At 42.1% G+C, this 27679-nt stretch overlaps 1 protein-coding gene and 1 long non-coding RNA gene across 3 annotated transcripts in view; one reads left to right on the forward strand and one right to left on the reverse strand.

Moving 5' to 3' along the window:
• Nucleotides 1-11481, forward strand: part of RSPO3 (R-spondin 3) — a 150308-nt gene extending 138827 nt beyond the window's left edge. The window contains exon 5 of the mRNA XM_068231482.1: nt 9201-11481. Within this exon, the coding sequence (XP_068087583.1) occupies nt 9201-9333 (133 nt within the window). The 3' untranslated portion in view covers nt 9334-11481. The remainder of the gene's footprint in view (nt 1-9200) is intronic.
• The window catches only part of LOC137503871 (uncharacterized), a 66956-nt gene that overhangs the window by 18269 nt on the left and 21008 nt on the right, over nt 1-27679 (reverse strand). Inside the window, exons 3-5 of one of the 2 annotated variants that reach the window (XR_011019358.1) lie at nt 18715-18762; nt 9866-9972; nt 5382-5421 (exon numbers count right to left, since the gene is read on the reverse strand). This is a non-coding gene — a long non-coding RNA (uncharacterized lncRNA). Of the gene's footprint in view, nt 1-5381; nt 5422-9865; nt 9973-18714; nt 18763-18826; nt 18866-27679 lie in introns of both variants that reach the window. The other variant, XR_011019359.1, reaches the window with a different exon arrangement.

Here is a 27679-nt window from a genome sequence, read left to right on the forward strand (position 1 = left end):
TTCCGCGTCCAGCGCTGCAGGTGATTTGCAACACGTCTGGTGTGGCTGGGACTGATAGTCCACCAGGTTCAGAAAGACGCGCAGAGAGGCAGAACTTTTATGACAGCCAGAAGGGAGTCAGCTGACCAAGCCGGTCAGCTGACCAAGCCGGTCAGCTGACGATTCAACCAGTTCCCATTGGTCCAGCACTTAGGGGAGGCGCTGGAGAGCGCTTTGCTATATATACTGGGTGCTGGTCATTCTCTGGTTGTCTGCCGTTGCGATCACTAAGTGGAAGCACTCAGACCTTTTGTTAGATTCTGTGTTATATCTCTGTTATACTTCAGACTAGTTCCAGGGTGTTGATGATCACGGACCTCACACCCAGATTAGGGACTTGTGTTATATCTCTGTTATACTTCAGACTAGTTCCAGGGTGTTGATGATCACGGACCTCACACCCAGATTAGGGACTTGTGTTATATCTCTGTTATACTTCAGACTAGTTCCAGGGTGTTGATGATCCAGGAGCTCACACCCAGATTAGGGACTTGTGTTACCAACCTGTTATACGTCAGACTAGTTCCAGGGTGTTGATGATCACGGACCTCACACCCAGATTAGGGACTTGTATGATCATTCTGTTATTCTTCAGACTAGTTCCAGGGTGTTGATGATCACGGAGCTCACACCGAGACTAGGCATTGTATATTATCTGTTTTGACCTTCTGCTTTCCTGACCATTCCTCTGCTTTCTGATTCGGTACCACGCATATCTGATATCACGTTGCCAAACCCTGCCTGTCTTGGATACCGAATCAGCCTTCTGTCTTTGTACCTTATCTGTCTGTCTGTTGCCGACCTGGCTAGTCCGACCTCGAGAACTATCTCCTCTGTTTAGAGATAGTTCACAGATCTGTCAGTGACACCCCACCCTTGGTGTCACTCACACTCTGGTCCTTCCTTCACTCAGCCTGACTCCCCCCCTTTGGGAGCCTCAGGCCGAGGAAGGAGCCTGTCCTTCAGGCAGTATCCCATACTGCCTTGTATCCCCTTTACGGGGACCCTCCTCAAAGTATTACTGTTGCACCAAACACTCATATTACTCAGGTGTCCAGAGGTTAGAGATATATCTGATTATCGGTGATACTGCAGATCATCAATAATCGGGTATATATCTGTATTCTCGGTGATACTGCAGATCATCGGTAATCAGATCCTCTATGTGTGACACCGATCGTTACAATTGGCAAAAGGAGCATGGATTTAGTTTTCAACTTCGAAAAGCAGCAGGGATGACAGTGCTGCTTCCAAATAGTGGTGGAGGCAATGCAGGGGGCAAGTAATTTGCCATCATGGGAAGGGCTTCTGTGTTAGCCTTAAGAAAGTCTTGTGGGTAGGGGGAGGTCAGTTTTAGCTGTATGTAGTTGTATGTAGGAGAAGTTAATGTTAGGAGTAGAGGTGTATGTGTGTGTGTGTGTGTAGTAGGGGGGGATTTAGGGCGTTTAGTGTAAGGCGATAGTAGAATGCTTGTTGTAACATTATCGGTAATATTACCTGGCGCCCAATTTTCTCTGTTCCCCTTTTCTATGTACACAGTGAAAACTGCTTATTCATCAAAGGTAACAGTAATACTGTCTCTTCACTTGCGCCCCTTTTTAGAATTATGCCAAGTATTATATTTTTCTTAGTGACAGAAACATCATTATTTTAGTGTTGTGTGTTTTTTTAGTCTGTGCTTGTCTCAATTATTTCTGAATCTATTCAGGATGTTAGGGTTACCAGAACAGTATTTTCTGCACAGCAAAATAAATTAATGGGAAAAAACTGCAGATTGAGCAATAATGAGCTACTTGTGACCTACATCAATGTATCAGAAAATTATTTGCCGGCAACTTTTAATGGGACATTTGTAAGAGCTGAAAGCATGCCACTCATGAACACGGGGAACCTCTTTCATTTAGTTAGACCTCTACTCGGTCTATTTCATGTTTCACATTTGCACGCAACTATGCAGCACAACTAAACCTGCCATCTGCATTTGGTTTGTTGATCACATCCCAAGTAATAGAACCTTCAGGCTGTATTTCTAAGGTTCATGCAAGAAAGGAGGGCTTCCCCTAATAAGGCATATCAACAAATTCACAGAACAGAGTATCAGGCAGTAGCTAAGAACAGTAGCTCAAGCTTTAAGATTTACAGCGGTGGAACACTGCTATTAAGATTATTTCTGCCCCACGGGTCTGCTCTCTTGATATACCCATATCCATTACTCATCAACTTTCTGTTAGGGAAAAAGGAGGCTTTAGACCTGATATCTCAGGAATGCTGCTGTCTTTTATCTATGCAGACCACTGCAGAGCCCTAAGACAAGAAGTTCACATCTCGTAATCCATGTAACGTATGATATGCGCTAATTTTCACTTTGATGCTCCATAGCTGCATATCTTACTTGAATGCAAGTCAAGCTGTGGTTAACCCTTACCATGAAGTAATGTAATGGATTAAAGATGGACTATGCCAGGAGGCTGTTCTTTAACATGTGCTTTAAAGTAGAGCTATAGGGAACTTTTTTCAGTTATTGTATCTATCCTCCTTCTCCTAAAAATGATTTTTTTTTAGCTATCCCACAGTTTTATTTTATATTTAATTCAAATTTTTACGTTTTTACTGTTTCATAGCCTCTTCTCAATTACACATTCATTGAAGTATGCCAGAGCTAAAATCTATGAGCTATCGCCCCTATTTATCTCTTTTCTGCTTTCAGAAGCAATTTTCTGCCAGGAATGTGTTACATACATGTTTTATGGCTGTAATTCCTAACCAGTGAGTGTTACACTATAGTCCGACCCGGGCAGAAACGGTCACTTGCATACCTGATTTTTTACTCTTTCAGGCAGAGAAAGTAAAAAAGGAATATAACCTAGTTATTTGTGTGCTTGGCACTGTTCATACACATGTCTATCTCATCATGTCACCTCGTGTGCTCTGGAAGGGGGCATGGAACTTGCATATTAGTGAACTCTTATTTAACATATGCGGAAAATTAACATTATGCAATTTTTTTGTGTATTTACTTTTAGAATTTAATTATGATATGCTTGAATTCTTAGGCCTCAGTTACTTTAACTGAGTTTAGTTAAAAGACGTTTTCTTTTAGGTGTTTCATAGCTGCCTCTTTGCAGTTCATGCACAATCATTTGCCAGTTGCAATCTAGTAGAGTGCATTTTTGTAGATCTTTAATTGACTGCAGAACATCACTATATATTTTTTTACTTTGGTCTGCTATTGATATCCCTGGAAAATTGTAGCAGACATCACAGCACAGCAGCCAGGAGCTGCATTCAGCTGATCACAGAGTCTCCAGCTGCTGGTCTCTGCACTGACACAGGCAGACATTCCCCAGTACACCTTTCCCATGCCACTGGTTACATTTTGTTTGCACCACGTGATTCAGAGAAACCAGAAGAATGGCGTATAATGTGACTGGAAACTTCACTGCTGAATGATTTACCCAGGGCAGTCTTTGGCCCCTGATGAATGGACCTACAATTAACCAGGGAACTACTGTGCTCACAAGTGGAGGCGCTGCAGGCCTCAGTAAAGGAATCAAAAACCGCTTGAGTGCTTCTATGGCTATTAGTGAATTAAAGTGGACTTCGGTTGTGTGGTGCTCGGTTCTCTTTAAAGAGAATCTGTATTGTTAAAATCGCACAAAAGTAAACATACCAGTGCGTTAGGGGACATCTCCTATTACCCTCTGTCACAATTTCGCCGCTCCCCGCCGCATTAAAAGTAGTCAAAAACAGTTTTAAAAAGTTTGTTTATAAACAAACAAAATGGCCACCAAAACAGGAAGTAGATTGATGTACAATATGTCCACACATAGAAAATACATCCATACACAAGCAGGCTGTATACAGCTTTTCTTTTGAATCTCAAAAGATCATTTGTGTGTTTACCTTCTGTCCCCTTCTTCTCTCATGCACTGAACATTACAGGCTTCCTGCAGACAGCTCTGCCTGTGCCTGTGTTTGTAATTCCTCAGTATGTGTCAGCCAGCTATTTTTGCAGCCTAACAGAGGAGGATTTTTATCCAGCTCTCTTCTATCACTGATAAGATAGCAGAGAACACACTCTAACACACACTGGAGTGTGCATAGAGGAACAGACCAGCACTGAAGAACTTGGCAGCCTTCCAGACACAGGCCGACAAGTCTGACAGGGGAAAGATACATTGATTTATTACATAGACCTTGATAGTACAAAGTGCTGCAGTGAGCCAGAACAGATTAGAATAGGTTTAGGAACTTGTAGCATGGTAGAAAAAACGTTGTAATTTTTGTTACAGAGTCACTTTAAATACAATGCAGAGCAGGTTCAAAAAGTTAATGGAGAGCTATGAGACATGACTTTAAAGAGGAGCTGTCAGCCATACTATCTCAGAAAAAAAACACACACACACATATAGATAGATAGATAAATAGATAGATAGATAGATAGATAGATAGATAGATAGATAGATTGCTCTACTTATGTAACACATGTATTGCACTGTCCACATTTTGATTTGAGTGATTTTACAATAGTGGGAAAAAAAGAAAATCCTTCTTAGGATTTTCCATGTTGAATCTGACATTATTTCCTCCCTTAATCTGTCTGTGCCTTGCCTGCCCTCCTCACAGTCTTCAGACACTCCCACCCAGCTCTGCAATAGAAAGTGCATTGTCATTGTTTGACTGCAGAGCTGGTTTCAGCTTCTCAGCATGAAATTATTGGCAAATCAGAGAAACAGAGGTGTGGAAGGGGAAACCGGGAGGGAAAGAGGCTTCAGTCAATCATGCTGTATTAGTTATGTCTGAGGGGAAAGTAAAGAAGAAAAGAAGAAACCCCCACCATGCCCTGCAACTTCCTTTTGCAGCAGATGTACCAAATAAGAGCCAGGGAAACTAGGGAATGATCTTCTATGGACAAGAAAAGTAAGAGTGATTTTTAACTTTTGGATTGCCTGGTTAGCATCCGTATTACTTGTTAACCAGATAAAAATAAAGAATTGATTTTTGATTTTATGCCTAACAGTTACGCTTTAATCTGTAACGTCTGCTTACATCTAATGGAATATCAAGTGTTGTATGGCAGACTACAGGTAAACAATCAATATACACGTCTCATGTTGTCTGTTTACTGGGTCTGATGCCCTCCTGATAGCTTATGGTGGGCTTTACTTGTTGAGAAAACTGCATGTCTAAATATTTAGTGGTTTCAGAGATTGAAGGAAATGTGAGTGCAACTGAGTACATGTAGCTGAGCTTCCCTGTTTGTAAATAAAGACATCCATCACGTTAGAGTACCAAGAGGGAGGCTTGAATGATTTCAAAGGTTAAATGGAAGGGTCTAATACCTTTCACTCTTGGCAACAGTAGTGCTTCTCTTGGTTATCCCTAGAATAAGAAAAAACATTTTAAGACTCAGTTTTTTGTGAAGGTAAATTGGTGAAGTAGTGTTGGTGTTAGAATTCAGCATAGCCATTTCGAAGCACTTGAATACTCCCGGCTGCCACTGTTCAGCACTGAAAAAGCAGACAGGGTCAGGAGGTCTTCACTGATACTTCCGATGTGGCGTATTCGGGTGTTCTGAATCAGCTATGTTGAATTCAAACACCAACATTATTTATCACCATATGTGCAGTTTGTTTTTTTCTCTAAATTTTGATTCACTCTAAAGTCTTTGTCTAACTGCAAGTTTGCTAAGACAAGTTCACCTGTCATTCATTACGTCAAAACAGCAATTAACCAGCCTGGCGGTATGGACGAGCTCAGCTCGTCCATCACCGCCGGAGGCTGCCGCTCAGGCCCTGCTGGGCCGATTTTCATCAAATAAAGAGCAGCACACGCAGCCGGCACTTTGCCAGCCGCGTGTGCTGCCTGATCGCCGCCGTTCTGCAGCGATCCGCCGCGAGCAGCGGCGAAAGAGGGTCCCCCCAGCCGCCTGAGCCCAGCGTAGCCGGAACAAAAAGTTCCGGCCAGCGCTAAGGGCTGGATCGGAGGCGGCTGACGTCAGGACGTCGGCTGACGTCCATGACGTCACTCCGCTCGTCGCTATGGCGACGATCTAAGCAAAACAAGGAAGGCCGCTCATTGCGGCCTTCCTTGTTTATTCTGGGCGCCGGGGGCGATCGGAAGAACACCTCCGGAGCGCCCTCTAGTGGGCTTTCATGCAGCCAACTTTCAGTTTTTTATTTAAAAAAAACCCTCCCGCAGCCGCCCTGGCGATCTTAATAGAACGCCAGGGTGGTTAAACTCTTCTAGAACATACCCTCTACAATGGCAACATACTTAAGACTGAACTAGTCCATGTAGAAGCTTAAAGCTAAAGTTTAAGACTAAACACCTTTCAAAGTTGAAAGCTTGTGTTAAAAAGTACAAAAAATGAGCTCTGCAATCAGCTCATTGTATTATGTTTTATTTGGTTTGCAGCTTTCATCTGTTGAGTATAGTTTATACACTCATCTGATTTAAACATACATTTTTTTGAATGCCTGTGCAGAAAGTGTAATGTGCAATGGGAAACAGTCCTGTATATGTACAGCATTTTATCATGTAATCAAGATATCCATTATCCATTATCTTTACTGAGGATCACTGAGGTTTTGTAACCAAAAACATCTGTAACCCTAGTTTGGCAAAGACATACCATATACATCCATAGACATAACGATAAAAGTTGTTTAGGTGATACCTTTAATGAGTAACTGTACAATATTTCTGTGCAGCTTTCGAAACTTTAAGTTTCTTCTTCAGGCAAGATACAGAACTGGGTCAGAATCATACCATATACATATCAATCTTTACAACGATTCTAACATTTCTTATAATTATAAACCTTTCAAGAATAAAGGTTATAAAATACAGATAAGGCAGCAGTGTTTCCCCCTAAAAATACACACAATGCATCAGCATTTCCTCACAAAATACACATACATTATGTGTATTTTGTGGGATACACTGCCACAGTAACAGTGTTTAACAGTGTTTCCCTCCAAAATACACATAATGTTGCATAGTCTCCCCCAAAATACACACAAGGACAAATTATTCCTCCCTCAAAAAATACAGTAGGGAGCATTAACCCATAAAACATATAAGACAGTGTTCCCCTTCTGCTGCTCCCCTACCTGTTAGTAATCCCCAATATCCCTGGTGTCAGTGTGGTTACATAGTTACATAGTTTGGTTAAAAAAAGACATTCGTCCATCAAGTCCAACCAGAAAAATAAATAAATAAAATACGGTAATTTAAAAAAAAACGTGTCCATCTCTCCAATGTGTCAAGACCTGTCCAAATCAGCAGGGTCGCAAGAATCATGACCTGGATGTGGTGACCAGCTCTGTCCTTCTCCACCCACACTGTACTTACCACCACCAGCTTGTCATTTCACTTATGTCTCCACTCCCCCCTCCCAAATCCCCACAGATTTGTTTGATGTTCAGTTGAATTGCCAAGGTTTTAGGTGCATTAAATATGGGGGAGAGTTTTAAATCGATTTATTTTACTCTCATTTTTCTTACATCACAAAAACCTGGCATCATAACAGGGGTGTGTACACTTTCTGTATCCACTGTATATGCAACTAATGCCTGTTTATTAATGACAACGTAGTGTCTCATGGAATAGCGCAACAGAAGAGTGCAAATATGTGAACCTTTTGTCTGGTATTATGTAAGTGTAAATAGTTAATGCCAAAATAACTTATCTATATGATTAATCACACTGATTTTGCTGGAACTGCGGTTGTAATTTTCGATTTTATTCTAGCTCTCTGCTAGAATGTTGTATTACAGTATGACGGTACAGTATGTACATTGTGACCCACTTTTGGAAACGACAAAAAAAGAAATGGTGTTCTTACTATGATTTTTTAGTGCTGCTGAGAAAATAAAAGCCCTACTTACAAAACCGTTCATTTATCTTTCCTCTGGTCATATTGCTAAGCTCCAGCATGTGTATGAAATATCAAGTTTGTGTTTTTTTAATTAATGGACATTTCTGTATACTTGTCTCATTTGTTTTGCTTTACATATGATACATAAAGCATTATTAAAAAATACATTGCAAAACATTGAAGCACTCCTAACAGACTGCAATTGCAAAGTGCCAGTTTACAGGAATACAGTGGGTTTACCAGTTTTTTTTATACCTGGCAGCAATACCTTAGTATGTCTGGCAGTGCCACTGTGCAACAGTACAGCTGGCTAGCCTATAGAATCTAATAACACCTTCAAGAAAACCTGAACTGAAAATAAACTGAGGAGATAAACAATTGTATTTATTGTCCTACTAGGTCCCACTAGAGAGAAATAGTCATCTGCATATCTGAATATTTAACCCTTTCAGCAAGGAGAAAACCATGATTACAGCCTAGTTTTATGCAGGAATGGTGCATACATATGTTTATCTCTTGTCACGTGTCAGTTCAGGTATCCTTTAAGTTGCCAATTAGCTGGTAGCAAGTAGGATAAATGTCCAGTTTGCAAAGATGTGATTCAGTAATGAATAAAGTTTTGTTAAAGACTAACTTTAGCGAAAAGGGGGGGGGGGGGGATAAATCTATATATTGCAAAGGGGAAGTTAGAAAATAGAAAAGAGATCAAGAAATGATGGATATTCGCCATACAAATTGCTCATGTTGTTTGATACACAGTGAGCTTACACGTCATCATCTTTACTACTGGCACACAAGAAAAAACCTAGACAGCACCAACTGCCATTATTTATAACCACGCCCACTAACATTGCATTAGGCTAAAAGGTTGTTTTTTCATAGATATATACGTATGCACAGAGGGATACTGGTTGCTTGGCAGTTGAAAACAGCAGTTATTTCCTACGAGGTTCACAGACAGCAACCTGCCTGGACCTAGGTCCTGACATCACACTGTGGGAGGGGTTTCACCACAATATAAACCATGCAGACCCCAATGATGATCTTTTCAAGAAAAGGTAAAGATTTCTCATTTGAAAGGGGGTATCAGCTACTGATTGGGATGAAGTTCAACCCTTGGTTACAATTCCTCCCTAAATATCACAGATTTTTTGATTTTTACTACAATTAACATAAAACAACAAAAGAGCGATAAATGTTTCCATACGAAATAAGCATTCTATGTCACATATTTTTATAAGACGACTGAAGGCTAACCTCTCTATGATTTTCATTTCAGGGTAAAGGGCAAAGATGAAACAAAAAAGAATAAACAGAGAAGATGGGACGGAGATGCACCAAGGAAGCAAAGGCAAAGAAAGCAAGAAAAGCCTCAGCGAGGAGAGGGAAAGCAACGAGAAGCAAAAGCCTAGGAGACGGGAAATGCAAAAGATGCAGCCAAAGCCGTTGTGTGCTCTTATTGGACGTCTGTGGCCTCATGGCTCTGTGATCAACTTCTGATGCTGCTATACTGATCACATTGCTGGCTGAGTAAACCTCTAGCTGGAGTGGAGGGTATTCCTACAACTAAGGCCTTAATAACATTCCAAGCCTTTCTCTTCCTTTCTATGGAATAAATGATGCAGAAATAGAATCATCAGATACAGCTAACAGAACAAGTACAAAATGCCGACGTGCTCTGCGGACGCTTCATATCTGTATGCTTCTACGCATATGTAAAAACAAAAACATTAAGACTTTCTTCTAATTATGAATAGCAACATCTTAGCTTATTTTGTAAAGTATTTTTGTCAAGCTGTTTGTGTGCATAATGGACAAGTTGGATACAGAAATCTACAGTAAACCTCTAACAAATTTCTGTGCTTGAGTTCCAAAAAAATACTTTACCAATGGTACACATTGCTGAGGAAATTAGCATGCCAGAGCAAGCTACACAATGCTTACCTCACTCTGTAGGACTGGACCATCTCCAGGATATCTTCCATTTTGTCTTCTACATAATTACAGTAGTTTAACTCAGTTTTATTTGGGTCAATGCTGCCTCACATAAGCTGTAACGAACAATATATTTAAGTTTATCTGATTCCAGGGAACAACATTTATGTTATATAGGAACAAGTTGCAGTACTAATCTCAAAGCAAAAGATGCTCTTTTTTAAAAAAAAATAGTTACATGTATTTTAATTTATTAGCAGTCACATTTTTAAATGGTGACTCATACCTATGCCTGGTAAAGACTGCAGTTTTTTTTTAAAAAGCCTGTGAACATATACAGAGAACAAAGTACTGGAGAAAGTGAATGGCTGAAGTTTCAGAATATCCGAGTAAAGATAACATGGTCACTTTGGACAACAAACAAACATTCTACACAGTTTATAACTTAAAGTGGACCTGAACTCTTGCACAGGACAGAAAGAAAACATAGAGGAATGCACCCTGTATTTAGAGCGTTTAGCCTATCTAATTCCAATCATCTGTGACTAACCATAAGTTGTAATTTGATCCTTCAGCTGTGTCAGCTGTCTGCCACGGCAGAGAGCTAATTGGTAAACACAGGATGTTAACAATATGTCTGCTTCCATGAAAGCAGGAAAGTAGACACACTGCAGATTTATTGCAGGATGTAACATAGAAATGCTTTTCCTTTAAAAGTTATTACGCTGTTGCGTATCTTTAAGAGCAGAGAGCAAGTTGTGAGTTCAGGTCCGCTTTAACGTATCCATATTAAAATAAGTAAGGCGTGGGAATAAGTTTAAAACAGAAGTTCTTAAGCTTCTTCATAGAGTATGCAAGGTGTCTGTAAGCAAAGTTTAGCATTGCATACATAGATAATCATAGATTCACTGCAGTTTTCAACTAGGCGTAAATGTGTGCCCATGCAAAGGATGGGACTTGTATCCCGATGGCAGAAATGACAAACATTCAACAAGAACACTGGGCCTAGCCTACCACATTTTTATTTTTTTTATTTGGTGAGAAAATTAAAAAGAAATATGATATGCTCTTGCGTTATAGAGGAGCACTTGGCAGTCATAAAGCTTGTAGTGGTTGTTTCTGTGCAACCTTGGAAGAAATAGTTGGAGGGAATATTATTTTGCTTTGCTAGAAATGCTGCTTAATGTATTTGAACATCAGAATGGTTTCCAGACGGACATGATGTCCCAGACATAATTGCTTTTCGTGCAGGGCAGTGTGCTCTATTCCTCTGCTTTCATTTTCTGCATATATCTATCATGCGTCTGTCTGCATGTAAAAAATAGTTTACTGACCAAGACCTTTAATCCTTCTGCTGCTGGGAGGCTCTTCAAAGCCTTGATCTGCCACTTACAGCAGACCCTTCCAGCAGTATGGGTGTTTGGTTGTCATGAGGCAGAAGAATAAAAATAATACAGAGAAAGAAGCAGTATGTCATGGAAACATTGTGTATCTTGCAGTATTGTTATCTTCTGGGGGGAAAAAACCTATTTTGTAAAATCTGCTTGTTGATCAGCATGGAGGAAGGGGTACAACAATAATGTGTGTATCTAATGAAAGAAATTCCGCTACAATAAATATATTTCATGACACGGTTACTAGTTATTAGTTGGTGACATATTTTCTTATACGTCTTCTTTTGATACGCTCTTAAAGAGAAACTATTAGCTATACAATGCCCCCCCCCCCAAAAAAAACAAAACACATATGTAGATAAATACTTGCTCTACTTACATAATAGATGTATTGTAGTGTCCACGTTTTGATTTATGTGTTTTGTTTAATGTAAAATTAGATGACTCCTGTTGCTGGCAGGGGCCATCTTGTGTGCTCTGGCTGGATCCTCCCCCACAGCGGGGAAGAATAAATGCAGCAGCCACAGACTCACCTGCTAATGGATCCAAGCGCTGCCATTCCCATCTATATAGAGAGTATAGAAGGATACTGCAGCGCCTGGAACCATTATTCCGGGAGTCTGTGTGCGCCGCCTTTATCCTTCCCCAATGGTCAGCACAAGGAAGAGGGGGAATGCAGCGGTGGGAGATGCGGCAGGCGGGCGGAGAAGGGGGCGGACATGCCACTGGAGGAGGGGGGCAGATGACAGTGACAGGATATACCCTCTGGCCCACCTCCATGCGCTCTAACAGCGGCTGTGACCACCGCAGACAAGGGGAGACCAGGCGGCCAATCGCAGCGTAGAGAGGTGAGTGACAGAGGCTTCAGCCAATCAGGCTGATTCAACATGCCTTGTCACTTCTCTTTTGCATCTGCGTACATTAATAGAGCCTGGGGGCATGGGGAGAAAAAACCTATTAGGGAAAAAAGTAAGATTGATTTTAAATGTTTGATTTGCCTTTTTAGCATCCTTTTTAGACATGTAACACCCTGCAATCATAAATTGATTTTTTATGTAATGCCTTACAGTTACTATTTAAGGGAAAATTTTATAAAGTTTCACCGGAATGAAAATTAAATAAGAATAACATTTAAAATTTTTACCTACCGTATTTTTCAGAATATAAGACACACTTTTTCTTCCCCAAATCTGGGAGGAAAAAGTAAGTGCGTCTTATATTCCAAAGGTACGGTATTTTGGCCCGAGGAATATAATTACCGGATCCTGCCACCACGCTCCTCTCCTCCTCTATCTTGCTGTGGTAATCCGAGGGCACCCCATCATCCAGGATGAAGCTCTTCTAGGTCCCAGTCACCACGCTCCTCTTAGCTGCAGTCTCCATATGTAGACTACAGCCTTGCATGTACACGCGCTGCTTCCATCGCCGCCATCCTCCCTGGTTACAGTGTCCTCGGCACTTCCTGGTTACAGTGCCTGTGTGACCTGCAGCGCACATGCACCACACGTTATGCGTGACCCTGGTGCACGTGCGCAGAAAGTCACACAGTAAAGGCACTGTAACCAGGAAGTGCAGAGGACACTGTAACCAGGGAGGATGGCGACCGAAGCACATGTAAACTGCAAGGCTGCAGTCTACATACGGAGACTGCAGTGAAGGGCAGTGTGGTGGCTGAGACTCTGAAGAGTTTCATCCTGGATGACGGGAGCCCTCGGATTACCACAGCGAGATGGAGGAAGAGAGGAGTGAAGTTGCAGGATCAGGCAAGATGCAACAGGGGTTAGTTAGTGAAGTGTAGTAGGTGGTGGCAGCAGCGGTTAGTTAGTGAAGTATAGTGTAGTTGGTGGTGGCAGCAGGGGTTAGCTAGTGAAGTGTAGTGTAGTAGGTGGTGGCAGCAAGGGTTAGTTATTGAAGTGTAGTGTAGCTGGTAGTGGCAGCAGGGGTTAGTGAAGTGTTGTGTGGTGGTGGCAGCAGTGGTTAGTGAACTGTAGTGTAGTGTAGTGTAGTTGGTGGGGGCAGCAGGGGTAAGTGAAGTGTGGTGTAGTAAGGGCTAGTGTAGCTGGCTAACGTTGCTTAGGTAGAGACAGTTTAGAGGGGAATGATTGATAGTTTATTTTTTTTTCCTGATTGTTGCCCTTTAAAACTAGTGCGCATTGTATTTTTTTTTTCGACCTTCAAACTTTTGCAGCAACAAAAATTCCCAATACTGCTCAGACTCTTTACTGACAAAGGCCTGCAAATAAGTCAGAGAGATAATTATAAAGTTAGATAGCTGGACTGACAGATCCAAATATAAAAAGTAAAATTGTACAGCAAACCCCTAGTCCACGGCGGAGCTCATTTGGCCTACACTGTATATAGTTACAGGGTTAAAGTATGCCGCTCTTAATCTGTTGAGCACCATAACACTGCTAAGAAACTGCAAAAAAGATAAGAAGGAAGAGCTCCTTGTATTCAAAAGTATGAAATAGAATATTGTCTGTATGCAAAGAGCGCCTTCCCTTGTTAGATGGCTGAAAAAGCCAATATTGATTATTCAGCATACAAACGTATTAGCCACTGCTGATCGGCCCTAAATCGTTCAATCTGTGTGGAAACACTATTCAGGGATTCAATATGGAAGCCACTGAAAGTCTCCAGATGAGTCCTCGGCCAGATCGGGATATTAGTAAATCACAGGCTTTTTGGGCCAATAGATAAGTAATAAACATTTACAGGAAACAAATAAAATGTATGCAGTGCCTGATGTTGTTTCCCTTGCTTCATCAGAGGCAGTTTGGCAATAACAAATCATCTGATAAAAAAGTGTGATCCTTAAAGAAAACCTGAACTGAAAATAAAAGTCAAAATAAGCATACATAAGTCATACTTACCTTCCATGTAGTCTACTCCTCAGTGTCTTTCTCCTGTCCCGCGTCCTGTTTGTTCACTGTGATCAAGGGAATTTTCCGTCCTCCATTTTGAAAATGGCCATTACCCATAACAGCTTTCTGGTCAGCACACAGTTAAACTGTAACATCGCCCACTTGAGCCATAGGGAAACATGGGCATTACCTGGTACATCAGTTTTCCTCTCAGCTATAACTGACAGCAACTGATATTTTATTGACAGCAACTGATATATTTCAGATCTGACAAAATATTGTCAGAACCGGAAGGGATTATTGTCAGAAGAAAATGGTGAGCTTCTGAGAGGAACTGATGGCAAGGTAACTATGTAATGTTCATTTGAAGTTACCTCATGTGTTTATTTGAAATATTTTTACTCAATACAGGTTCTCTTTAAGAAACGTGTCAGGCCACTGCATGCATTTTATAAAAGGGTGTTGAAGCTCTAAAAATAATGAATAATAAAAACATTTGGTCAGTTATGGAGAAAAGAAAAGAAAAAAACCCGCAGGGGTACCAGGAGCCCTTATGGTGTATTACCTTCAGATAAAGGAATTAAAATTAAGAGTAAATATACTCACAAGTGTAGGTTGCTTTAAGGCAACCACTTGTACAGGCGTGTAGGGAAGTCCCGTCCCCACTCGGTCTTTGTAATAGTCGGTCGCTGCTCCTTAGAAAAAGGCTTCACTTCTCGTTAGTCGTGAAGGACCCCACGCGTGGGGTAATACAAGATTGTTTTTCGAAGGGGGTAGGAGGCGCCCGTATAGTGTATTCAGTGTTCCCTTTATACAAAGAGACTCCACTTGATGAATGGTTAAGAGGGTTTATTTAGCACAATAGACAACGCGTTTCGTGGTCCAAGCCGCTTCCTCAGGTCAATTACAGGTCTTGTGGGAGAGCCCGGAGAGCCTGAGCGCCAAAACTACCCCCTTCGAAAAACAATAAAAACATTTATTTGGCATTCTGACAATAAATTTACTGTACACATAACCCCTTTTCCTGTGTCCAAAGCCTGGCAACATGGTAACTATTTTTATTTTCTTTATATCAACTTGTGTCAGCATCCATTTTAAAGTGAATGTTTACCGTTCAAAAAAAGGAAAAGTCAGATACTCACCTAAGGAGAGGGAAGGCTCGGTCCTAATGAGCCTTCCCTCTCCTCTCCCGGTGCCCGGTCCCGCGCAGGATCCCCCGTGGCAGTATTCAACCAGTTCGGTCAAATACTGCCACTTCCGCATGCCTTCGGGAGCTTTCGGAAGCCTTCGGGAGCACTCGGGCTCCCGATGACGCGGCCGCTCCATACTACGCATGCGCGAGCGCCCTCTATGACGCGCTCGCGCGTACGTAGTATGGAGCGGCCCGTCTTCGGAAGCCCGAGTGCTCCCGAAGACCTCCGAAGTCCCTGCGGCGGCGGACGCGAACGGGGGAGCCAGCGCAGCACCGAGGGCACCGGGAGAGGAGAGGGAAGGCTCATTAGGACCGAGCCTTCCCTCTCCTTAGGTGAGTATCTGACTTTTCCTTTTTTTGATCGGTACCCATTGGCTTTAAAGAAGGTCAGTGAGGCCACCATGTGACCTCACTCCTGCCTTTTCTTATTGGAATGTATTTCAGTGAAAATGGCAGAAAAACCACAATCGCAGAAAAATCTACTTCCTCCTAATCAGCACCAGTCACTAAGGGACTGCAGGTTCAAACAGGTATATATACTCTTGAATTGGCAATATTTATTGGGGAAGGATTTATGTACATTTTAATCTATGTTGAATTGATCTATTTATTTTTTTAAAAGCAGTGTTTCATCCTGCTTTAAGGAATAATAGATTATGTCGGAGATACGTTGCCAGGGCCGGATTTAGGCCTAGGCCACCTAGGCCATGGCCTAGGGCACCACAGGAGCAAGGGCACCAAAGCAGAAAATTAAACTGGTGCAGCATTTGCAAGCTTGCAAATGCTGCAATGCAGGGAGATCAGGCGAGCGCCTGACCGCGGTACTCTGCTGCTAGCCACCTGTGCAGCAGCCACCTTGGTCTCTGTGCGCATTGTGGCTGGTGGCTATGGACTTGGGCAGCATTGGAGAAAGAGGAAGCTTCTGCACTGGAGACGAGTGGAGAAATGAGTGACACTGATGGCTGCTGCGGTGTGAAGGTGAGCTGGCTACCTATACTGAAAGGGGGGTGGGGAAAAGAGGGATTAAGGGAGTCATCTGGCTACCTATACTGGAGGGAAAGGGGGGAGGGTTAATCTGGCTACCTATAATGGGGGGGGGGGGTCAACAGGCTACCTATACTAGATGGAAGGGGGAGGGGTCATCTGGCTACCTATACTGGAGGGAATTGGGGTGGGGTCATCTCACTACCTATACTGGAGGGGGGCGGCTGGTGACAGTGGCCTTGGGCGGTAAAGAGTACAAATCCGGCCCTGTACGTTGCCTATATTTGTTTGCCCAGAAATAAAAAATGCTTTTTGGCAGGTCATTTAAAATTTCAATTGTGGGCAGGCCTTATTAATATTTGAGGTGCAGCAATGGCATATTTAAGCCATCTTTCAAAATGCATTTCAACCATGTTTAAAAATGGCATGTGTTTCACCATCCCCAACTGCTTCATCAGAGGCATATTTACATAAAAGCAATAAACTTGATGTATTCATTAAATGCCAGTTCAAGCCCCAGCACTACGCCCACAAGATCTATACAAGTTATTTGGAGTTGCCAATTATGTGAATTCATTCTTTGCACAAAGTGTATGCAGTTGCAACAGAACATGCACATTGTCTAATTTGTTTCAGGTGTGCTACTGGTTCTATTCTATAAAGTGTAGTTTACTTAAAGAGAATCTGAAGCCATATTAAAAATGGCTTTTTACCTTATACACATGTGAGGCATGTTTGCCTCAGGTAAAACGCCGCCACCCTGCGGGATGCCAAGGGGTCTTTACCCTCTAATCTCCTCCGTGGTGCCCAGGGAGCGCTTCCGTGTGAGGCAGGGCTATGAGCGGCAGCCCTGCCTCACACGCATCTGTCAGCGGCCTCTCCCCCGCCCCTCTCAGTCTTCCTTCACTGAGAGGGGCGGGGGAGAGGCGGAGATACGCGCTGACAGACGCGTGTGAGGCAGGGCTGCGGCTCATAGCCCTGCCTCACACGAAAGTGCACAGGGGCAGCAAAATCTACGACCAAGTTGGTTGTGGATATTGCAGGGGGTTTTGGGGGGTAAAGACCCCTCGTTATGCCGCGGGATAGCGGCGTTTTAGCTGGGGCAAAGATGCCTCACATATGTATAAGGTAAAAAGCCATTTTAATATGGCTTCAGATTCTCTTTAAACATATTGTAGTTGGTGTGATTTCCTGCCCTACTATGCACGGTTCTGGAAGCACAAAGACCAGAAATGGTTCTACCAGGGTTTAGTTAGTTTTTAATCTTTGAAATAAAAAATAAAGATGGGATTCATTTTTAATGAGAGAACGTGGAAGAGACACCACAAGTCAATTCTAAGAACAAAAGGGGAAGGTGACAAAAATGACAGAGGTGTAACTTTAAATATTGGTGCCACCCAAAAAAAACTTTAATGAGGGCCCCCAATGTACCAACCCTTCCCCTTGTCTCCCCCCTTGGTGATGCTTAATACCTGGGGTCCATCTTTCAGGGATCATAAAACAAGTGTGGCCACCATAATCTGCACACCCATAACAAGCGTAGCAACAAAAACACATGAGCTAGAGGATGGACTCCTGTGTCTGAGGTAAAGAAGGTTAATAGATGCCCCCCCTTAGCCACACACACACCTTGTGTCCCCATGAAACCATTGCAGGGGCTGCTCCCCTATAGTTACGCCCCTGATGATAAAAGATGTCATCTGTGACCACTTCTATTTTAATAACAATTGTTGGGGTGGCAAATAAGAAGAAAATCATCCTTCTTTTGAAACTCTCTATTATTTAAACAGACCCGTCCAGAACAATCCTTTTACAGAATAATAATTCATTCCCAGCTTATCTTCCATCTTTTTACCATGCACAGGAGTACTCACAGTGACTGGAAAATGTTTATCTGTGTCTGGAACAAGGTAATACAACAAACATCATCATGGCTAGCTAATACTCGAGTCTTACTCCGCCTTAGCTGAAGCAATGTAATCTAAAGTAGCCTGCTTGTTTCTTTTCAAAATGACATTACTTAAATGAAACCAGAAATATGTTAGAGTTCAAACTATACATGGTGATATATGTAAATGGTCCTGTCTGGGATTTTCAACCAAACAGCAGCTGAAAAGCCAAAGGTTAGTATATAGAATCTAAAATTCGTATGGCAATGAGGATGTAACAAAACATAAGGTTTCCTCGTGTTCTTCCTCATACTCAACTAGTTACAATGACAACCATTGTTTTGAAGAACAATTCTCGCACCATGAAGTTTTGCTGCAGCTATCAACACATATCCTTTATAGAAAATGACAGCATAAATGCTTCCACATGAGCCAGTTTTTGCCTCTATGATGAATGACCGTGCAAGCTGCAGTGATGCACTAAATATAATATCGCATCACCAGCAGAGCTTTGATGATTGTTTAGTAAACATACCTGTCCACAACTTCAATGGTAGACATGATGACTGGCAAGGTGGATTCACTGAAAAGAATAACATAAAAGAAATACAAAACTTAAAAATAACTTCAACTTGCGTCTTACTGACCTTTTCATTCTTTCCTTTTTTCCATAATCTGCTTTATTTCTGTTAAATGAAAGTATTATATAAGAAGAACTTGATTTTTTGAAAACCCAATCAATTAAAAAGAAATATTTTTTACACAAGTAATAACAACATTAATACTTCGACTTTGTGTGATACAAATGCATTTTTACTATGTTTCTATGCCAAAACCAACTCAAAACTTGAATAAGAAATTGTATCTGGTTAGCATCCCATCCTTGAGTTTGGTGGTGTAAGCCTTTAAAAATAAATAAGTGAAACAAGTAAATAAAAAAGGATATGTAAACAGATAAAATATAAAATTTTGGAAAAGATGGGGCATCACCTTCTATCAACATATAATACAGTTCCCCTCTACAAAGACCAAACTCCTCATCACAATATTTATATCACAGGTTACAAATAAGATCCGCCCTCATTTTATCTATGCTCCTGTTACACAGAGGTGCTTAAATTTCTATCTTCGAAGTTTACCCACAAAGTCCAGGTTTGTAAATACTAGAACATTATTTGGGCAGCACAGTGGTGTAGTGGTTAGTGCTCTTGCCTTTACGCTCTGTGTACCCGGTTTGACCCAAGCCAGGGCACTTTCTGTAAGGAGTTTGTATGTTCTCCCCGTGTCTGTGTGGGTTTCCTCCGGACACTACAGTTTCCTCCCTTAATCCAAAAACATACAGATAAGTTAATTGGCTTCCCCCTAAATTGGCCCAAGATATACACACTACACAATACATACATAGACATACTGTATGACTATGGTAGGGGTTAGATTGTGAGCTTCTTTGAGGGACAATTAAGTGACAAGACAATATACTCTGTACAGCGCTGCGGAAGATGTTGGCGCTATATAAATAATAATTTGTTCAATTTACTACAATTAAGTGACAAGACAATATACTCTGTACAGCGCTGCGGAAGATGTTGGCGCTATATAAATAATAATTAGTTCCATTTACTACAATTAAATGACAAGACAATATACTCTGTACAGCGCTGCGGAAGATGTTGGCGCTATATAAATAATAATTTGTTCCATTTACTACACATATTCAAATCTTTAAACCCAGTCCTTCATAGAAGAAATGTCCCGCAACTTTCAGTGCCGTAAGAGTAACATCTTTATTACATTAACCATGACTAATGATTTCTTATAGTTGCTGACTTTCAAATATTTTATATGTGGTCAGTAATGAAGTGGTTTAAAGATGAGGATCAATCTGGAGATTTAGGGACAAGTTAATGAACTATTCTCCAAAGACTGACATACTTTGTCTTTTCTATTTTGTATGTATTAAAGGACACCTAAAGAGAGAGGTTCCTTTAGAACAAAGAAAATTGTCTGGTTGTCCTGCTGATCCTCTAGCCATAGAACCCGAACAAGCATGCAGACCAAATGTTTGACTGAATTTGCCTTGTTTGTTTCAGATGGGTGATTCAGACACTTCTGGCCGAAGTGCCAGTCAACTCACATTGCATAAAAGGAAATAAAGATGGCAGCCTTCATATCTCTCTCACTTCGGGTGTTCTTTAATATCCTGTGTTATTGACACCTCCAGCACTTGTATACAGTTTGGGGTTCTATTCTATACCATCAGGATAGGATTTTGTAGTTTATTTTTGTAGTTACAGTGCTAATAGATATGTGAATATCCAAACACTGTGGTGAATAGAAAAACCTCCCACTAAATATATGTAATGGGCCTGATGCACAAAAGGCCAGTAAAACTGCCATGTACATGCACAGCGATCTTATGGGTACTAAAGCCAGGAAAGCACCACAAGACAAAGGGGGACTGAAGATTTTTTTTTTACAAAACAAAGGAAAAGAGAGGGTGTTATGAGGAGAAGAAGAAGAGATAACCAAAAGAGAGAGAACACATTCCTTTTACCCTGACAGTGTTGTGTAGAAAAAGTGCCTCATGCAGCATGGAACAAATCATGCTTACTACTGGTGCACAGGGCTAGTGAGGTTTTTTATTCCCTTAGTTGAAGATGCTCTCCTTTTTTCCTTCTAGAGATTCCCAAGTTTATCCAGATTGGCTAGAACTATTTCACACTGAATATCAGTGCCAAATCACAGCTATTTTGCCGCAATCCTTCATTCCCTGAATGAGAATTGAAAATGCAATTGTGGAAAAATGTTGCCATGATTTTCCGAATGAAACAGACTGCTTTTCACACTATATTATTCTCAGCTATTTATCTGCTCTCCACTAGGTTGCTATGCTGATGCTGTATCTGATTCTCCTATGTCTACAGTATTAAGCTACTGATATTAAACGTTTGATATCTCTGCACTCCCACACACTACTTCTGGGCCAAATATCATTGTTACACCTTTTTCTTATAGATATTTGTTATTCACTGGTTTTTGGGGGTTGAGAGTGACCCACACCCCAGGCGATGTAATGCCATTAGACATTTTTTATATTAACTTAGGAAACTTTGCACTATCTTGGGAGTGAAATCACATTTCCTCTCAAGTGGGGTTCGAGGACTGATGACTGATGCAATAGGTTGCTTCAGACACATTCTTTTGAAAATAACAGTGCATTATAAAAGCCATGAAATACTTTTTTTCCACAGGCAATTTCTCGTGTCTCCTCCCACTAAGTGATTTTCCAGTGCCACCCAGTCCTTTGACACCCCAAACTCCCTCCTCAACATTTCTTCAATCTGTCTATTTTAGAAGCAATCAAATATTTTTTTTCCTAACAGTCAATTTCTTGCGTCTCCTACTCCCTGTGAGTGATTTTCCAAACCAAAATTTTAATGTACTTGTATGGAACTCACTTCTGCATGTGAAAAAGCAGAATTCAATTGCAGCCTTATATTGAATGAAAGCATGAAAATATTACACAGTAGAATCCCTCCTTTATAAATAAATAAATGTCAAGGGACCCGGCCAAGTAGTTTACTATATCAGAGGTTTATTTTATCAGCATTTATCATGCATTGTACATTTATGCAGGCACATTTGCCGGGACCTGGGGACAGAGTTTACTATAGCCAGAGGTTTACTATATCAGAGGTTTATTTTATCAGCATTTATCATGCATTGTACATTTATGCAGGCACATTTGTCGAGACCTGGGGACAGAGTTTACTATAGCCAGAGGTTTACTATATCAGAGTTTACTATAACAAGACTCTATGTAACAGATTATTTTCCCTGTGATACGTAGGTTGCTCTTTTTTTTTATTTTTTGAACTAATTAACTGATCTCATGATTTAAAGGGACCTTGAGCAGACACCATGGTTATGCATATAAGCATACCCACGGCTATTTGGTAAAGAGGAGACACTCACCGGCCCCTTATGTAAGTGCTTCTGCTCCCGGGCTGGCCACTATAAATTACATTGTAACCAGCGACTCTGACATAGAATGCCTGCGCATGCGCAAAGAGGACCCGCAGGCTTATCATCATGGCATGACTTTATGTCAGAGTCGCCAGATACAATGTAATTTATAGTGGCCAGCCCGGGAGCAGGAGCGCTTACATAAGGGGCCAGTGAGTGTCTCCTCTTTACCAAATAGCAATTTTCCAGCCTTTTCAAGCACTCAAACTGAATCAGTCAACATACTGTATGGTCAGACTTTATTTCATGTCCAAAAGCTATTTGAGGGGTGATAAGAAAAAATGAAACGGTTTGCAGAACACCAGTTCTTTATTAGAACAAAGCATGGAACATACACGGGCTTTGAGGGGCGATGATGTCTACATTAACTCACCAATAGTAAGATGATCAAAGGTACCAAGGTACAAAGGTATAGGCAGCCCGAGGCATACAGTAATAGGGAAGTGACTATCTTATGTTATCATACTGAGCACTATCCTTATGGTAACTCACCATGAATATGTCTGTTCTCCCTTCACGCTACCCTAACTGATATACTCCTCTATGACCTTCACTTAACCCTGTAATATGTAGAAAAATATGTGAATGGCAAGGTCATAGGGGATGAAGTATGTTTTACAGACTCTGAAAGGGAAGTCAAAAGTCTTTGACAGCTCTAGAGCTTTTACTCAAACTTAAAGATAAAGTGGAGCCGGATGCTCTTAATAGGATGAGCTTGGTCAAACCACTGTGATAAGTAGTGCAAGGTTACCCAGCAATCCTATAGTATCTATAGTATCTGCTATTTTACTAATCACTGCACTGGCCAACTACCTCTGGTATAAGTATCAGCAAATGTACTCCAGAATCATATAAAAACGCTTTACACACATTTTACACATGCTTTCAATTAACTATAAATACTTATTTGGGTTTGTTTACATATTATTTATCATTTTTTTATCTCAAAACTAACCATAATGAATTAGAAAATTAGAGCAACCCCTAAACCCAACTGAAGAGTATCACATAAATAATAATTAAATGAAGCAACACATGCATCTTTGTGGTGCATTCACTAAATTATACCGGGCATTGCACAAACTATGTAAAGTACTTTATGTATTTTGCTTAACTTGTGTTATACACACAATCCAGTGTGTGAATCTAATACAAAGAAAGTGGGTCCAGCACTCCTGAAAATGCTTTTATTCTTCATAGGAAAACTGTTGGAAACATACAGTATTATACAAGTGGTGTACCTGCTGAATGTGCAGGCACTAAGGCTACCTGACGGCCGTTTCACTCAAGCGAGCTTCTTCAGGGACAAAGGGTGCAAACCTTGCCTTTGAAGAAGCTTGTTTGAGTGAAACAGCTGCCAGGCAGCGTTACTGCCTTGAACCCACCACCCGCACATCCAGCAGGTACGCCGCTTGTGTAATACTGAATGTTTATACTAGTGTACTTTCGAAGACTAAAAACATTTTCGGGAGTGCCGTACACCTTTTTTTTCTATTAGATTCACAAACTGCAACCTCACAGTTCTGAGCACACTGAATGCTTTACACAGGATGTAGGCCAATTGCATGGAACATGCCAGTTTAAGGTAGTGCTAGTTTTCCTCATTTCTTCATGGTTGCGTTGTGTTGCAGTGTGCCTGTATATCGTGAGTTACACAAACTGCGTAATGTACATGGTGTGTGTAAAGCCTGGTGATATTTACCATGCATCAAATGCAGTATTATACTCTCCATCTCCATGCCTGCATTATAGCCTGGGCCCATATCACTTCTAGCTTGTGGAAGGTCTGTGGTTTAACCTATGTAATTTACAAGTGGGTCAGACTATTGTAATGTGCTGTTTATCAGAGTTAAGCTGGACGTATATGGGTGGTGCAGACTTTAGTCCACTAATCATTTCTTTTATGAAGTCTGCAGTTTGAGGTGGTGACCAGCCCTGTAAAGCTGAAACAAGAACAAAGGCAGTAACATTGGTAAGGTAATGTAACTGCTACAATCACTGAGAGATATAAGAAACCAGCAGATGACTTTGCTGACCAAAGTGCATGTAAAAGTGAAATGTAACATCTGGAGGACATGACCCTCTACATCCAGAAACAAAATCCACAATTTGCTAAATGCGTCTGTTTAATATTTTTTAGGCGCACTACTGTTTTTCCAGTTAACAGACTGGCTGTAAGTTAATTTTTATTAATAAAACATATTGCTTTTGCTTTTTCTTTGAACTGAAAAATCATTGTTTAGTTTCATGACCAGATTTACAAAAGATATCTAGATACATAAAATAAACATTTTATACACTGTTAAATATTTACAATACAATAAATAAATAATGAGTTATTGCAGAAAGGATCATTTTTTACACCACAACATCAGTATGGATCTGTTTACCATCCTTCTTGTTTAGTAAACCATGATCTCACTTTGTGTACATTTGAATAAATGAATATTTATTTTATCTTCATACCTATTTTTAGGCTCATCACACACACAGTGTTCTGTTGATGTTTATGTTAGTATGAAGGGCGAATCTTAAAAGGGAAGTACTAAAAGTGTCATATAACGGCCACCTCTTTGCCCTGAGCAGTTTATGTTTAATCAAGCATCCACTTCTGCTGCCATATAAGACAGAAACAACATCTTGCAGCTTTAATGTACATAAATGTAAACATGTTACTTCTCAGATGCTCTTCCTGCCATGGCTTTATTTATTCTGCCCACCTCATTCAACATTTCATATGCCGTCTTTTGATCACAAACTAAAAATATAACAAAGAGTGACTTACTGCAAACCTGTGGAAACACAAAATAGCTGAAAACAACAGTTACATATGAAAGCAGATAGTTAAGGTGGCAGGACCAGAGGCGTAGCTAGGATTTTCAGCGCCCGGGGACAAAGACTATTAATGCGCCCCCCCAAAGTTAAGGTTGCGGCGCGCGCAGCGCGCCGCGCCAAAGGGGGGCGTGGTCACATAATAAATGTGGGCGTGGTTATGGGTGGAGCCAATTGTATATGGAGGTTAGCAGGCTCACGCTCACCCACCCTCCCTCAGTATGTACCTTCCAGCATGTTCCAAGACAAATTCAGCAATCATGAGCCCCCCCCCATCAAGACAAATTCAGCAATCATGAGGCCCCCAACATAACCAACTCAGCAATCATGAGGCCCCAACAAGACAAATTTAGCAATCATGAGGCCCCCAACAAGACAAATTCAGCAATCATGAGGCCCCCAACAAGACAAATTCAGCGATCTTGAGGCCCCCAACAAATCATGAGGCCCCCAACAAGACAAATTCAGTAACCATGAGGCCCCCAAAAAGACAAATTCAGCAGTCATGAGTCACATAAATAGACAGCATTTCACATAAATAGGTAGAATGCCCCCTTAATATGGTAGACACCTCTCACCTGGCAGCAGTTCTCCAAAATACACTCAATCTGACGTGGTTCCCCAAAAATAGGTAGCCCCAGGTCTATAGTTGTCCCCAGAATAGGTGGCCAGCAGTATAGATGTCCCCAGAATAGGTGGCCAGCGGTATAGATGTCCCCAGAACAGGTAGCCAGGGGTAGAGATGTCCACAGAACAGGTAGCCAGGGGTATATGTGCCCAGTATATGTAGGCAGGGGTATGTGTGCCCAGTATATGTAGCCAGAGGTATATGTGCCCAGTATATGTAGCCAGTGGTATATATGCCCAGTATATGTAGCCAGGAGAATAATATGTGCCCAGTATATATAGTCAGGCGTATATGTGCCCAGTATATGTAGCCAGGGGTATATATGCCCAGTATATGTAGCCACGGGTATATATGCCCAGTATATGTAGCCAGAGGTATATATGCCCAGTATATGTAGTCAGGGGGTATATATGCCCAGTATATGTAGCCAGGGGTATATATGCCCAGTATATGTAGCCAGGGGTATATATGCCCAGTATATGTAGCCAGGGGGTATATATGCCCAGTCCACATAGCCAGGGGGTATATATGCCCAGTATATGTAGCCAGGGGTATATATGCCCAGTATATGTAGCCAGGGGTATATATGCCCAGTATAAGTAGCCAGGGGGTATATATGCCCAGTCCACGTAGCCAGGGGGTATATATGCCCAGTATATGTAGCCAGGGGTATATATGCCCAGTATATGTAGCCAGGGGGTATATATGCCCAGTCCACGTAGCCAGGGGGTATATATGCCCAGTATATGTAGCCAGGGGTATATATGCCCAGTATATGTAGGCAGGGGTATATGTGCCCAGAGTAGGTAGCCAGGGGTATATGTGCCCAGAGTAGGTAGCCAGGGGTATATGTGCCCAGAGTAGGTAGCCAGGGGTATATGTGCCCAGAGTAGGTAGCCAGGGGGTATAGGTGCCCAGAGTAGGTAGCCAGGGGTATAGGTGCCCAGGGTAGGTAGCCAGGGGTATATGCCCAGTATATGTAGTTAGGGGTATATGTGCCCAATATATGTAGGCAGGGGTATATGTGCCCAGAGTAGGTAGCCAGGGGTATATGTGCCCAGAGTAGGTAGTCAGGGGTATATGCCCAGTATATGTAGTTAGGGGTATATGTGCCCATTATATGTAGGCAGGGGTATATGTGCCCAGAGTAGGTAGCCAGGGTTATATGTGGCCAGAGTAGGTAGCCAGGGGTATATGCCCAGTATATGTAGTTAGGGGTATATGTGCCCAATATATGTAGGCAGGGGTATATGTGCCCAGAGTAGGTAGCTAGGGGTATATGTGCCCAGAGTAGGTAGCCAGGGGTATATGTGCCCAGAGTAGGTAGCCAGGGGTATATGTGCCCAGAGTAGGTAGCCAGTAGCCAGGGGTATATGTGCCCAGAGTAGGTAGCCAGAGGTATATGTGCCCAGAGTAGGTAGCCAGGGGTATATGTGCCCAGAGTAGGTAGCCAGGGGTATATGTGCCCAGAGTAGGTAGCCAGTAGCCAGGGGTATATGTGCCCAGAGTAGGTAGCCAGAGGTATAGGTGCCCAGAGTAGGTAGCCAGGTGTCCCCCTCCCCAGCAGGAGGGGAGCAGCGCAGAGAAGAGGAAGAGCTGCTCTCTCTCCCTCGCTGTCCCCTCCAATGTCTGTCCGGTGGCTGGCAGCGGCGGGCGGAACTTACCTCCGTCTCGTCGCAGCGCCGGATGGATCTGCCGCTACTCTGGTCTGGTCCAGACCAGAGCAGCGGCTGCGCACCCGAACTTCCGGCCAGCGCTGGAGCGAGACGGAGGTGAGTTCCGCCCGCCGCTGCCAGCCACCGGACAGACATTGGAGGGGACAGCGAGGGAGAGAGAGAGCACCTAAGGTGAGGGAAGGAGGGGGGAGATGGCCCCCCTTCCCCACCGTCCGCACAGCTCTCTCTCTTTTCTGCGCTGCTCCCCTCAGCCACGCAAAAAAAACAAAACCCGAAGCTCAGCTGGGCGCCCTTGGGGACCCGGCGCCCCGGGGCACTTGTCCTACCCCGACCCCCCC

This window comes from Hyperolius riggenbachi, chromosome 4 (assembly GCF_040937935.1).
Source record: "Hyperolius riggenbachi isolate aHypRig1 chromosome 4, aHypRig1.pri, whole genome shotgun sequence".
In the NCBI taxonomy this organism is placed as follows: domain Eukaryota; kingdom Metazoa; phylum Chordata; class Amphibia; order Anura; family Hyperoliidae; genus Hyperolius; species Hyperolius riggenbachi.